This window comes from Gasterosteus aculeatus, chromosome 13 (genome assembly GCF_964276395.1).
Source record: "Gasterosteus aculeatus chromosome 13, fGasAcu3.hap1.1, whole genome shotgun sequence".
Lineage (NCBI taxonomy): Eukaryota > Metazoa > Chordata > Actinopteri > Perciformes > Gasterosteidae > Gasterosteus > Gasterosteus aculeatus.
This window is the reverse complement of record NC_135701.1, coordinates 6292159-6305706: the sequence shown is the minus strand read 5'-3', so window position 1 is coordinate 6305706 and position 13548 is coordinate 6292159. Positions and strand designations below refer to the sequence as shown.

The window sequence follows — 13548 nt, the reverse complement described above, 5'->3', positions numbered from 1 at the left end:
CTGTGTGGGGAGACGTCAGCCTACAACCTTTCACTATTTTTTAAGAAGGTACATTTTTCAATCCAACGCTTTGGGGATTTTCTCTCTATCTCTGATTGTGTGCGGGGTGGCTGCAATCAAGCGTTGCTAAAAATACATTCGTCCCTGCTGACTTTCTGAAGTGGGAAATTGTACTGACCCTGGATCAGTCTGCAGTCATTTCAACCCCGCGGTTTTAATTTGGGTGCAGAAAAGAGATCTGCTCCACGGACAGCAGGGCCCGCCCACTCCCACGGGCTCCTCCCTCTCCCGAGGCACGCGACTCTGTTGACTCGTCACCGTGGCAACAGTGCACCGCTGGGATTTCGTCCGGCTCTTGTTTTACAGCTTTTATTAGCGTGCTAAAGAGTCATAGTATTACAATGATAGAAGGTAATACTATCATGTAAGGATAGTACTGTGTCCTATTCCGGGCAAAGCTTTGAATAACGAAGATGTCGGATATATTGAGCCGGTGGCTGAACGAGGAGCTCGAGCTGTCACAAGCTGTTGGTAAGTGAGACTAAAGTCACTGCCTGTGCAACGTTAGCTTAGCTAATGGCAGAAACATGCTAGCTTCGTTATGCTAACTTTTTAGCTAGTTTCCGTTGAATGTGTTCACTGTTGGCATGAGGTGAAGTGAGTTTATTTACAAGAGAGCAATTTAAAGTGGTTCAAATAAAAATCTAATTTATTTTTAATTATAGATGGAAATATAGCCTTTTGGGCTAATTCTGGCAGATTTAAGCTGTTTTTATTCATGTGCACTGTCCCTTAACAAATAAGCCAATAAATAAATACCTGTATGTTCCTCCTCACAGATCCCAAGACCTTCGCCAGGGATTTCTCCAGCGGTTACCTAATTGGGGAGGTTTTGCATAAATATCAGTTGCAGAATGACTTCAGTATGTTCGTGAAGAAAGAGTGAGTTCACACCTTCTTATTTTCTAGAGATATATCCATCATTCTTGCTTTTTTTCTACTGCTGCTGCTGATTTTGTGTTTTCATAAAGAGTAAAATGAATCACACCTTTTTCTCGTAGCTCCTCCATCTGCAAACTGAATAACTTTACCCGCGTTGAGCCTACGCTCCGGTTGCTGGGCATCTCCTTTGACACAAACACAGCCCAGGAACTGATGCAGGAGAAGCAGGGTGTTGCCACGCGCCTCCTTTACCAACTTTACGCCTCGCTTGAAAAGAAGAAGAAAGCCGAAATAAGCAGCACGTTGATGGAAATAATGCAGCCCGCTGCCATTGCTAGCCTGCACAAAAAAGAGCATGAGTACTACTCCGATGTAACGGATTTAAACATTGTTATGTTTAAAGTTCACATTATTAATTCAACACCGCATCGATATCTACAAAAGCATGTGTTTTCATTCATCTTGCTTTCTTTCCTGTGTGACGTAGCGACTGCATCGAGTGGTCAGACGTGATGCAGAGCTGAAGCTACAGAAGATTTCTCAACATTATGAGGAGAAATGCCAGCAACTGGATGAGAGGCCTGTGGTGACCCAGCCCACCCAACAAAAGAGACAACTCAGAGGGAAGGGTGACAAGAGATTGAAGAATATTGAGGTACTGGAGATATTGGAAAAAATAATGCAATATTGAAATACATTTCCCTGTATGTAAGGTGATCTTCCGATCTCTATACATTTTTGACAAATATATCTCCACAGCAGTATTTTGGGTGTTGCACACTACATAACACTACAGCATTATTGGAAAAAACCTCCACTTAAACCCCAGCTGTGTGATGGTGCAGTAAAAGAAGGCTCATGCTGACAGGTAGGGGACTTTTTATGTTGCAGCTGCGGGTGTGTCGTCAAAAGTACAGTGACGCCATGACCTGTAACCAGGGCGCCAATGTCCAGGTGCCCAAGCCACCTCCCTACACTTCAAAGTTCAACCTAAAGAGGAGGCAGCAGCAGCAGCAACGCAGAGAACAACAAGCGCAGGTGTGATCCAGAATAAATTATGATGTGATCATTTAGAGATCCATGGGCAGGAACTTTGAGTTAGTACTTTGTCGTTAGGATGTTCCAACAGCGTTTTATTGTCAATGCTAAGGGGGAGGGGTATTTATTTGTTTACTAGATCAACTAGGGATTTCAGTGGATGACCCTCCCTGTACAATATCCCCTATAAAACAAATTGTTGTATTTTTGGCATTGTTGCAAATTCTGTTCATTTTGTGTACAGACAGTGCAGACGGAAATAACCGAGTTTGAGACGAGGAAGAAACTGGTTACTTATGGTTTTGCTTCCTCTTCAAGGTGAGAGAAAATACAACACGTAATCCATCGGCATTTAGTATCATGTTTCTATTATTGGGGGGACATTGCATTCTAAGTAATCATCAAACATAAGGACAATGAATAAAGCAAATGTGATTTGAAACCTTTTCAATTCTAGTGGTCAACCACTAGATTTTCCCTTAGGTCGCATCAGCCAGGACACAGGAAGAGGGGCGACGCTGACATTACAATCTAATAGCAAGTATATACAGGACATCCGACAGAGGCTGGAGGAGAACGCAGTAGCTCGCGAGCAGAGAGAGAAAAGACGAGACAGATTCCTGGTGGAGCAGCTCCAGGCCCATGAGGCTCAAGAGGTGCAACTAAGTTTTTAAAACACGTGTTATCAAAAATCTCACGTGTCCTACGTTCTTTGACCACACAGTCAGTTATTTTGCATCCATAAACTCTAACCCCAAAACCAGCCAAGTGATCAGTTCCCTCTCCCTGCAGGAGGTACTGCGAGAGGAGCAGCTGGTGAAGCGCCTGACGCGTCAGACGCAGCAGGAGCAGCGTCTGACCACCCAGCTCCTCCAGATTCACGTGCAGAAGGACGTGATCCGGAAGAACCGCCTGTTCAGAGAGCAACAGTACCAGCAGCGGAGAGAGAGGGACTTCCAGGAAGCTCTGGAGAGGGAGGCGGTGAGAAAGGATGAATAAGGAAGACGAATGCTTCTCTCTATTGTCCCCCTTGTATTAGGCTGCATCAGTAATAGTACGAGTCGTGTCATAGGGGGAGAAAGAGGAGAGGGTGGATTTTGGTAGTTTGTAACCTGGCACCTGGTTTTATGAAGGGAAAGAGAGATATGGGGATTTCAGAGACTGATCATAAAGTGTTTAATATTCAGTGTGTTGTTCTTAAGTATTGTCCTAACTTATCAGAGAGATGGTCGCACTGTTGACTCTCAGTTTGTGTGTGTGTTTTTTTTAACTGACTCTTTAAGAGTGAAATGATCTTTCCTCAGAAATGATTTATGCAGAAAATCACACGATTAAATGTACTTGCATATTAAAGCTTTAATGGGGTGCTATTGATACCGTATCGTTTAGCACACTAGGAATCTGTATTAAATGTCACCTGCTGTTTGTCAGTTAATTCAGTTATATAGCTGGCCAAAAAAAAGCAATGTGTTGATTCCTAGAAAAGATTTCTGTTAGTGTGTCTCCATTATTTCCCGTATAAAAAAACAACCTAGTCCCGTGTTTTGCACAATAAATGACCAATGTAACATCTTTCATCTTCCTTTATTACTTGCAAACTGATGATTAGCAGGAACATGTGTGCCATGCCTTCTCCACTCATGCATCTTTCTGACCGGGGCCTGGTCTAGGCTCTGGCTCAGCAGGCTAAATTGGACCGTGCCGAGGAGATCAGAAAGGAGCTTGAATTCTGTAACAGGATTGCTGCTGAGCGAGCGCAGGGCAGACACAAGAAGCACTTTAAGATCTGCAAGGACATTTTGGAGCAGATAGTGGACTTGGCCACCAAGGTTGGAGAATATCGGCTGCACACAGGGAAGTACGTGACACAATGCTTTTAATGATACAGGCGAGAAACATGCACACACTATCGGGAAATGTAAAAGTGGCTCATGGGGACACTCGATTAGCGAACAAGTGGAAATTCCCAAGAAATTGCAGTAGAACTAGAAGCAATCAATGAAACAGGACATTTTGGCTTTACTTCAAAACCGGGGGGGAGAAATCAAACCAACCAATCTCCCTCAGCAATGCTAATTTAGATGAGCCGAAAACACCAAATAGCACTATTGGAAAAGCATTCTCGTGCAACTGATCAGTAGATGTCAACGTCCTGTCTGCTTTTACGCGTGCTCTGATACACTATGCCGACAGACACGCACAACCCTGCTCAATGCTGTGGATGTATCCTGCTACATTTACATATCAGCCCTTCTCGTGTTTGTATTAAATATATTTGAAAAACCTTTGAGCTCAATTAAGAAAACCATTTGAATTACTTTGCATACATTTGCGCTCATTAAATCTCGCTTTCCCTTGTGTGATTTGTCAGTCTGACTCCAGCGAAGCCGATGAGAGAGTGGAAGGAATTGCTGTTCAGTGGCCTTCCTCTCTATGAGCCGATAAAGTGCCAGGAGCCGGGCTTCTCCGCCCCGCTGGACCCCGTTGAGCTTGAGAAGCAGGAGATACTCAAAAAACAGGACTATGACGAGTACACTGTGAGTTTCTGACACAAGGGCAGTGTTGTTAAATCATGCTTTTGTGTGTGTGTGTGTGTGTGTGTGTGTGTGTGTGTGTGTGTCTGTGCCCACACACCCTGAACAGTCATCTTTCTCTCAGAACATGGTAGGTGAGTGGGCGTGGCCAGAGGAAGCAGGACAGACCAAATTGCCCCCGACCAACAATAACATTCTAGGACACGTTGTCCTGCGAGTGAGGAACATTGTTCATCCACCCGTCGTGAAACCCTCCCCGCCTCCCTTTCCTCACTTCACCATCAAGGCCTGCGTCCTGGGCAAGTTGTGCTCTGGGAAGACCACCTGCCTGGCCGGGCTTGCCGAAGGTACACAGCGTGCCATCCAAACGCAGATTCAAGCACATCATTCCAAATGTGGATTTAGATTGGATGGCGTATTTGTTGCTGAGTGTGTGTGTGTGTGTCGGTTCCTGCTCCAGCCCATGGGATCTACGTCTTGTCAGTTGACTCGCTGATCGAGGAGGCACTGAATGCTTACCACGACGGAGAGAAGGTTAGGCAGATACAGCAGAACAGTATTGTTACGTCACTAGTGTCGCTTTTTATTTCATCTTCTTGGATTACGTTACTTTAAGATGACTTTTCAGCAGCTAGAAATCACACTAGTCTCTCCTGCCAGTGCCAGAAGTGTATAAACCTGAGAACGCCTGGCTGGGAGAGGAAAACATCTCTTTTTGAATAAAATCCACAGGTAACAGAACAGCAGGAAGAGAGAGACCACAAACTACAGCGCACATCCTCCACATCAGAGAAGCTTGGTGGGTTACTGGAGTTATCATGGTGGTATTTTATGCTATTTTACTTTTTTTGTTGCTGTTAAAATCAATGCATTGCAGAATTTCACACAGTTTCTTCTTCAATGTTCATTATGTCATTGTTTCTTTAGATCTGGACACTCAAGAGGAAAGCAGAGGCAGAATTGTAAGAGTACCGTAGTTTTTTCTATTTATTTATAGACAACATAAGCTGTACTCAATTTATATCACAAAGCAACCTGGTGATATTGAGCACTTCCTTGCTAATACAGTTGGTACAATTGACACAATTGAATAATGACTTATAAAGTTGTTTTTTTCCAGAATCAAACACTCTTTTTACCTGCTTGTATGTGTTCATGCAGCCTTCTACCCGGGCCATGCAGGGAGCAGCCGCTGAAAAAGAGCTGAAGGAAGGCAACACTATTCCTAATGAGCTGTTAGTGGACATTGTAGTAGAGGCTATCAGGTAAACACATAACACATACTGCTATAAAATCCTTAATCTCAATTTGACCACAAGCAATTCATATCCTAAAGTTGGTATTTCACAGAAATCCAAACAAAACATACAAAGCCCACTACAATCACTCTCTAGACAATGAAATATAGTGTGTGTCCTTGCTAGGCAGGTTCCGGCCCAGTCAGGTTGGATCCTGGATGGCTTTCCAGTGGACATCAACCAAGCTCACCTGCTAGAAAAAGCCCTGGGTGGGTCTGTAGAGGAAGGGAATGGCGTTCTAAGCAGCGTGACAGAACTCGCTGCTGATCCTAACCCACCCGAACCCGCACCACCCGCACCTCCGGCCCTGGACCTGGCTCTGCTGCTGGATGTCCCCGATGAGTGTGTGATCGGACGTCCGTTCAGCCAGATGGGTACGTTATTCTAGCGTGAGGTTAACGGGATATGTGTGTGTGTGTTCAGTATTTGTCGAGCTGCCAAGTGTACGCACGCACACACAGACGAGTAACCAGTCGACTGTAAATGATGAAACGTTTGTGCGGTCGCTCCTGTCCCCGCACCTGATGCCGAAACAGATAATGCTGCTGCTTCCACCTCGCAGCCAACAGACAAGAACTTGTATCTGGCACAGATTCCACAAAGGTAAAATACAGAAGAAGAATAAAATAATCAAATCCATTCCTGCTACTGCATGTGGAGTATCTAACATTGTGTTTCCCTCAAGGATCACAGCGTTCCAGGACACCTGGCCAAAACTAGAGAAATGGTTTGTAGGAAGGCAAAACATCTTGGTCCGCGTTGACGCGAATGTGGACGAGGTGGAGCTTCACAAAAGGGTGGAGCCCGCCCTGCAGCGAGTTATGATGCAAACACAGGAAGGTAACTGGTTGTCAGTCTTGTGTGTATTCACCATCTCACTCATTCTCTGCATATGGGCTTAAGTTCAGCTCAAAAAATGTTTTTCGCACTAATTTGACAAAAAAAACCACAATATTTTTTCACATTGCTCCAATATATTGCGTCTTCAGCTCTGGCCGATCCGTCTGGTGACGATGTGGTGTTGGACAGTGGGAAGGCTCTGGGCTCCTCCTCTTCAGCTTCTCCTCAAACTGAAGAGCAACCTCAGGGCCTCACACATGAAGCACACGCAGAGTCCTACACCAGCCCCGACAAAAAAGAAGACCCAAGTGTGAAGCCACTGCCCAAATCCAACAAACTCCGAAGAGGTGGTTTAGTAGAATGTGGAATACTCATTTAAAATGATACCTACTGATCATCAATACCATTTGTTGTAGATATATTTTCCAACTCAGACTGACATAAATTACAAATACAGACTCATTGTTTTCTTATGGGCCAAACTGATATTTTAAGTATTTAGATGCAAACGTTAGAGTCTGTACTGTACTGTAGAGAACTGTAGAGTCTGTTTGAAAAAACAGAACCCAAAGGCACAGTAGCCTACTACATTTATGATTCCTAGCTTTAAAAACATACGACTAACACTTCTTGACAGACTTGTTTAAGGTGATTTCTTAAATATTATATATATTTTGATGCTGTTGTTATTATTAATCATGAATGTTTGATCTTCAATGCATCTGAATTATTTTACGTTAATATAGTGAGCACACAAACTTTTCTTCTCCTCTGATCGATAGCGCCATCTAGGAAGGCGTCAACCTCCTCAGTGACCAATGAGGACTCTCAGGGAGTCCCCGAGAACCCAGCGAAGTCGGCCTCTCCCTGCCCAGGTTCATCCGGCTGGGTCTATGTGGATGAGCCGCTGCCTCCAGTAGGATACCACCCCTTTTTCATCTTTGTCTTGCTCATCGGAGTTGGAAGAGCACTACTAACCTCAGTCGATCCTGTTGATGACAGATGACATTCAGATGCACCCACAGGGTGGCCCACTCACATGATTCAGCACTTAATTTCCTATGGAAATAGATGTCATGTGATCTGTTGGATTATTACACTACGTCTTGTTTGGTGTTCTCGACCTGTATCCAGTGCTTTGTTTGTCTTTTACTCTCTCTAACTCCAGGAGCTGCCAGAGTACCTGTGCCCCCATTGGGACACAGTGTGCGATTCTTACGTGAACAACGTCAAGGCGGTGATGCATCAGCTGCGCTCACAGCGATCTGTTATTGACCTCCACCTATTCAACATCAGGTATTTCGCGAGGCCTTTGAGCGGTAGTGTTTCTGAGGATAAGAATCACATCTTCACAACCTCTCAATTTCATGCCCCTGATTGTGGACAGTCGGCCCGGTTCAGCACTGGTCCTGGCCTTTTTCTTGAGAGGGCCCAGCAACACATGTCATAACCGTTCAAAAGTTCTTCACAGTAACTTTAATGTCGTGGTAGTACTCGTAAGCACATTACGAAGCATTTGCATAATGGCCACCTTTCTGTGCCTGTCTTTTTCCCATTTATTTATTTAATATCAATTGCTGAAGCTACATAATTGCATTTGTAACTTTTTGCAGAGCCACTAATATTCTGTTACAATCAATTGATCACTTTTATGCTTCTCAAACTACATTTTGCTATGTATTTATTTGTATCCTCTGCATACACTTCACTTGGGATACATTGTAATATGATCCAACATGTTGATACCTTTATTTTTAGAGGGGATTTATACTATTTATACTAAGTATATGTTACATGTATTACTACATTCCCTATATCTGTAGAGAGGAGTACAAGCAATACATGGGGCGTCCAGACTTAAAGCAGGAGTTAGTATCTCATTGGCAGAAGGACTTCAACAGCATACCTGATGACATGAGACAAGATGAGGATACCAAAGCAGAGTTACATCACAGGCTGGATGTGAGGAAATATCACATATTAGAGAATGACATATTCTTAAACTGATCATGCTCTGAAAAATGCAAATGCTAAATATCAGGAAATGTTTTGACATTTGTCCAGGAACTGTGCGAACGTCTGTGGGACATTTGTGACAAGCGTAAGGAGAAGGACGAGAAAGAGAAGGATGGTCTCATGGCCGACGGATGGTTGGAGGAACACACCGCCCTCCTCGTCAACCACCACTCGCTTCTCTTGCAGGTAACTGTTTTGCTCCTGTGTAGTTTTTTTTGGGCCTCTCCAATTTTGTAGTGCATAAACTCACGCTGTAGACTAATCCTTCAATTGTGTGTGCTTTGTACCTTTTTTTATAGCCACTTTTGGTTTTGTCGCTGTGTTTATGGCAAAATGGTAGGCGTATCTTCTACGTTCTTCTTTAGTTTGACTTGCAGAGGCACTAATGGTGGATAGTTTTGGTTTTCCAGGTAGAGTTGGACCGTTTCCAGGACACACTGCGCATCCTCAAGGTCTACTATCTGAGCATGTGCAGACAGGTGTTACCTGAGCTTCCCTCCAAGTTGGATTGTATCCCCCTACTGGAGGACGAGAGGCAAGAAACTTGCTATTGATAGCAACCTCACCCTGATGCTACATTTTAATGAAACAGAATATCAAATCGATCAATCAATCAATAAATAATAAAAATATTTCCCGCTATTATAACCCCGCCTCCCCCGCCGCAGACGCCCTGACTCCAAGACGAAACGCCAGGCTCCTCCAGAATCTGTCAAGGTCATTTAGCCATTCTGAATTCTGGAGTTAAATGTGTGATTGTACCTCAAAATAACAGAACGTGTTGACATGCTGATAGGAAGAGACATTGACTCTTTCCATTGTAATCTCTAGTCACCCCATGAGAAGCTGATCTCCGACTACGGGGAGGCATGCAAAGCAATCAGCCACTTGGTAATGCTTTGTCAGAGAGTTTGCATGAGCTTATCATGGAGGTATTTGTAAATATGAATCATTTTTGTATGTTCTATCCATGATGTGTGTGGGTTGAATGTGTGTAGGTATCAGCAGAAGCCCACCAGGGGGAGATGAAAGAACAGAAGGAGGGGGCGAGGACTAATAGTCAAGAAGTCATAAACAAAATACATAAAGAATATGCAGCTGCACTGCATCATGAGGGTATGCACCCACAGAGAGTCAATAGTTTGTTTATATCACAATACATTCAATCATCGCATACATACGTTGTCAACCGTTCTTTTTTTCTAAGAACCGTCACATGAGATATATATCACATGTATGCATGTATGTACAATAATAATACGCTTGTATAATTGTGTTCCTGTGCTTGTGTTTGTGTGTGTGTTCCAGGGAATGCAGCAAAGTCACGCATTGCGCTGGTGAGAGGTCATGGTCTGGTGATGGTGCAGTCCCTGCAGAGCAGAGCTGAACAGACATCAAGCAGCATGCAGGAGTCTTTAGAAGCACACTACCTTGCAGGACTGAAGAGGTACGGCCTCAAGGATGGTACACAGTGTAACACTGCACTGCTGTCCCTGTTTTGTGTTTCTGTTTTTGATTAGTGGTGAATGCTTTCTATATTTCATCCACCATGTAATGTCACAATGCGTGCATAAATGAGAGCCCCCAGATTTAAACTTTTGGACGTGCATTTTAACTGTAAAACTTTTTTGAATTTTGTTTATTTGGAGAAAATACATTTACAGAATTTGAATGACAGCCCCTAAAGTTTTAGCACACAAGTGTAATTCATAGACATGTATGATGTTATATTTGTGCCCATCTCCTTTTCTCTAGTGTTGAACAACTGTCAGAAGTGGTTGGCCACCACATACAGGCTGGTGCTAAGTTGCAGAAGGAGCTGGTGTTGGTACGTAACAACTTTATAATTGTATTGATTTTTTTAGTATCCACCCCAGGTAGTCGCTGTAGGTTCTCTGTTCTTCTGGGCATTGTGACCTCAATCTCCTTCACCTCACTCCTCCCAATTTAAGATTCTCTAAATGTTCTGAATCAGGAATGTACAGACTTCCATTTAAATGGAGACTGCCACATGGTGGCCAGCCCGGCGCCGCCTCCTCGTCCGCCTCCTCATGAGAAACCCATGGCGTCCACGCCGACCGTCACTCAGCTAGAGTCGCTGCGCAGAATGCTTCACGATGTTGCTCCATCAGGTCAACACAGGGGCTACAAGTTGCAACGTTTCACGTTCTATTAATCTTGCTATCCAGCTATCCATCTATCCAATAACATTGTACCTTCTTTTCTGACTTTCAGGCCTCATTTCAAACTATGATTTGTTTAGTTTGCTCATGGATATCATCTCTGTGAGCCTGGGCAGAAACACCTTGCCTGAGCCCTGGCTTAACACGGATGAAACTCAGGTACTCTTCAAAACACAGGGTAGAGTAATGTTTTATTTTTGTCTTTGCCTCATAGCACCAAATGAGCACTAGATTCTGCTCGGAAGACAGTTTTCATGAAGAATTTCTGTCATTTGACCAACAAAAATTAAAACTGCACTGTTTGTAGTCAACTCTCTGCTGACTACAAACAGTGCAGAGAAAGAAAATCGACACACAAACATTCTTGCGCCACACTATCCGGTTACCATGCAACAAATATAGCATGGCTTACAGGAGCATCTCTCTTCTCTTTTCCATCCCCAGTTGTTGGAGATTGTGTCCCTCTTGAAGGACTCCTGTGAGCTGATAGACTGGCGTCGGTTTCTGCTCAGTGCTGCCCTCCCATGGCCTTTTCCCTCCTCATCACAGCTGCTGGACGTGCTGCGACGTTTCAAGGCAGCAGATACTGGCAACACAGGCTACGTGAACGAGGAACAGTACCTACAGGTCTCTACTGACACTAGTAGTTCTGATTTTCTGCTCAGACACTCTGAGTCATTAAAAAGGTCCACCTTTGGATAAACGTGTATCTTTAAGTCATCTATCTAGATAGGTTGCGTCTCCTGCAGGTTAAGTTGCTCCACTTCACTCCTTCCTCCCCAGACAAAGTTGTGGTTTTCCGATGAGAGTGGCCAGCCCGTCCCAGAGGACCCCTCCGAGCCTCTGCCTAACGACCGCCTGGCTAACCTACGCAAGGTGACGCAATTCCAATGTGAACTTTCATTGCTCACGTGGTTATGGTTCACTAAACCATTTGAAATGCATTAGACACAATCGAACAAAGACAAAATTGACCTGAACAAAAATAAATTACTATACAGTAAGAGGATATTTCAATTATATCTTTTTGTAAACCAAAAATTAATTTGAAAAAACAGATTTACAGTGTGCTCTTGGTTCTAAATCTCAAAGAGGTCAAACATTAACATTGTATGCCTCCCTTTCATCCAATTGAACTGCACTGCAAATAATAATTAAAATGAATTTCCAACAACATTTGCCTTTCACAGTTCTTTTTCCAGTTGTTTGCGGACCGCTCTTTCTCTCCTCCTCGACTGGATTATGTGTGCATGCTGCAGTACTTTGCGGCCGACCCCGACCCCCGTCAGGGATTCATCAGAGCACTTAGTGTGGTGCTTGGACAACATCTCATGCACTCCTCTGCCAGCCCTCTTGTCAAGGTGAGTAAAGTAATCTAGAAGGAAACGATAATTTCTTCCTCTTCTGTTGAAAACCCTTTCATATTCCCCAATGTCTTCAGAGTGTTCTGACTTAACAGGTAATAGAATTTACAATGCCAACAAAGATTTTGTTTGTCAGGTTTTTCCCAATAGCTGGTCATTTGTTTTGCAGTGAAACGTCCGTTGTAACAAAAGCTATTGCACATCAGTGGGTTTGCAGAAATGAGCAGCATAACAATGCGTTACGTGTACAGTCTATGCCCAGCATGCAAGAGGCTGCCCAGCTCAGCTCCTCAGACCCCGATGCAGACTACAAGGTAGAGGACTTTCTGTGTGCATCGAGCGCTTCGTTGGGGGAGAAGGAGGTGTCCATCCCGGCTCTCCTCGCCGTCATCTGCCACAAAGCCCCCAAGGCGAGAGGCGGCAGCGCTCTGCCTCCAGGCGGCCTCAGTCCGGAGGAGCACACTGAGGTGAAGCCCAGTGAATGTTCAAAGTTTGAGGCAATACTTTGTTGTCAGAATCATTAACCACATTATTAAAATGAAACTCATGGTAATACTCTTAATCTCTGCTGCCCTCCAGCAACTGGTGCGTGTCTTCAGAGAGCTGGGCTACACGCCCGAGGACTGCGCCCCCTTCTCCGTTCTCTCTCAGCATCCTTTCATCCAGCACCTCATGGAGACCTCAACACACCACCAGCTTGTGGTGAGTCTCCGTGTTGGCTCGTCTGTTTGCTCCCACTCGTCACCGTTATCTTTTGTCTCTCTCTCTCTCTGCCTCTCAGAACATTCATACAGTGCTACTGGCCCATCAGGATGAAGGACAGATTCCTGAAGGATGATAAAAGTATACAAGTGTCCTCACTGCTGAACGCGTTTGCCGAAATGTACGGCTCACTTCAGTGTTGAATGAATCCACGTGGGACACAACTTGTGTCAGCCTGTAGACACGTCAATGACCGTCATTCAAATGACAACAATAAAATCAACGATGAAAGGATTGACCCCTTGTACTTGTCTTTTTTTTTTTCCCCTCCCCGACACACTCCAGCAGTTTTTCTGACTGCCTTGTTCTTCTAACGACCTCTCTGACACAGAGACGCATTGGTCGCTGCCACAATGATAACATTGTCTAGGATAACCTACATGTCAAGCCTGACTTGCCAGCAACGGCCTGCCAGGGCGCCGGCAACCCCATGTCAGTCCATTCAGCAGCGGTATGTCCTGGAAGGCCCTCTGTGTCGTCACGGCTCTCTGTCCACCAGTCACGTTAATGTGCACGCAGCCTTGAGACAACTCCCGCTCACATTTCCATTTGTCTAATTTGATACGAGGGC

At 44.4% G+C, this 13548-nt stretch overlaps 1 protein-coding gene across 3 annotated transcripts; it reads left to right on the top strand.

Moving 5' to 3' along the window:
• Positions 1-290: 290 nt before the first annotated feature.
• On the top strand, positions 291-13215 carry spef2 (sperm flagellar 2). Of its 3 annotated transcripts, none has more exons than XM_078087144.1 (37): positions 291-531; positions 840-942; positions 1062-1314; positions 1430-1597; positions 1834-1980; positions 2225-2298; positions 2438-2636; positions 2773-2961; positions 3651-3838; positions 4352-4517; positions 4639-4861; positions 4975-5048; positions 5247-5313; positions 5442-5476; positions 5676-5779; positions 5939-6186; positions 6349-6415; positions 6498-6652; positions 6802-6999; positions 7435-7568; positions 7821-7948; positions 8476-8614; positions 8717-8854; positions 9079-9203; positions 9337-9385; positions 9500-9559; positions 9667-9784; positions 9977-10115; positions 10424-10496; positions 10644-10800; positions 10904-11010; positions 11296-11478; positions 11635-11727; positions 12042-12212; positions 12467-12682; positions 12795-12917; positions 13027-13215. In XM_078087144.1, the coding sequence occupies exons 1-37, from the start codon at positions 474-476 to the stop codon at positions 13051-13053; spliced, it is 4896 nt and encodes a 1631-aa protein (XP_077943270.1). In that variant the 5' UTR covers positions 291-473; the 3' UTR covers positions 13054-13215. The 3 variants fall into 3 exon arrangements, with proteins under 3 accessions (XP_077943270.1, XP_040051942.2, XP_040051941.2); XM_040196008.2 differs by having other exon boundaries at positions 12997-13215; XM_040196007.2 differs by having other exon boundaries at positions 12795-13215.
• The last annotated feature ends 333 nt before the right edge of the window (positions 13216-13548 follow it).

Coding starts and splice junctions, on each gene's coding strand:
- spef2 (XM_040196007.2), top strand. CDS start 474: ATGTCGGATATATTGAGCCGGTGGCTGAACGAGGAGCTCGAGCTGTCA. Junction 7,949..8,475: donor CTCCACCTATTCAACATCAG/GTATTTCGCGAG, acceptor CTATATCTGTAG/AGAGGAGTACAAGCAATACA. Junction 9,785..9,976: donor AGCTGCACTGCATCATGAGG/GTATGCACCCAC, acceptor TGTGTGTTCCAG/GGAATGCAGCAAAGTCACGC.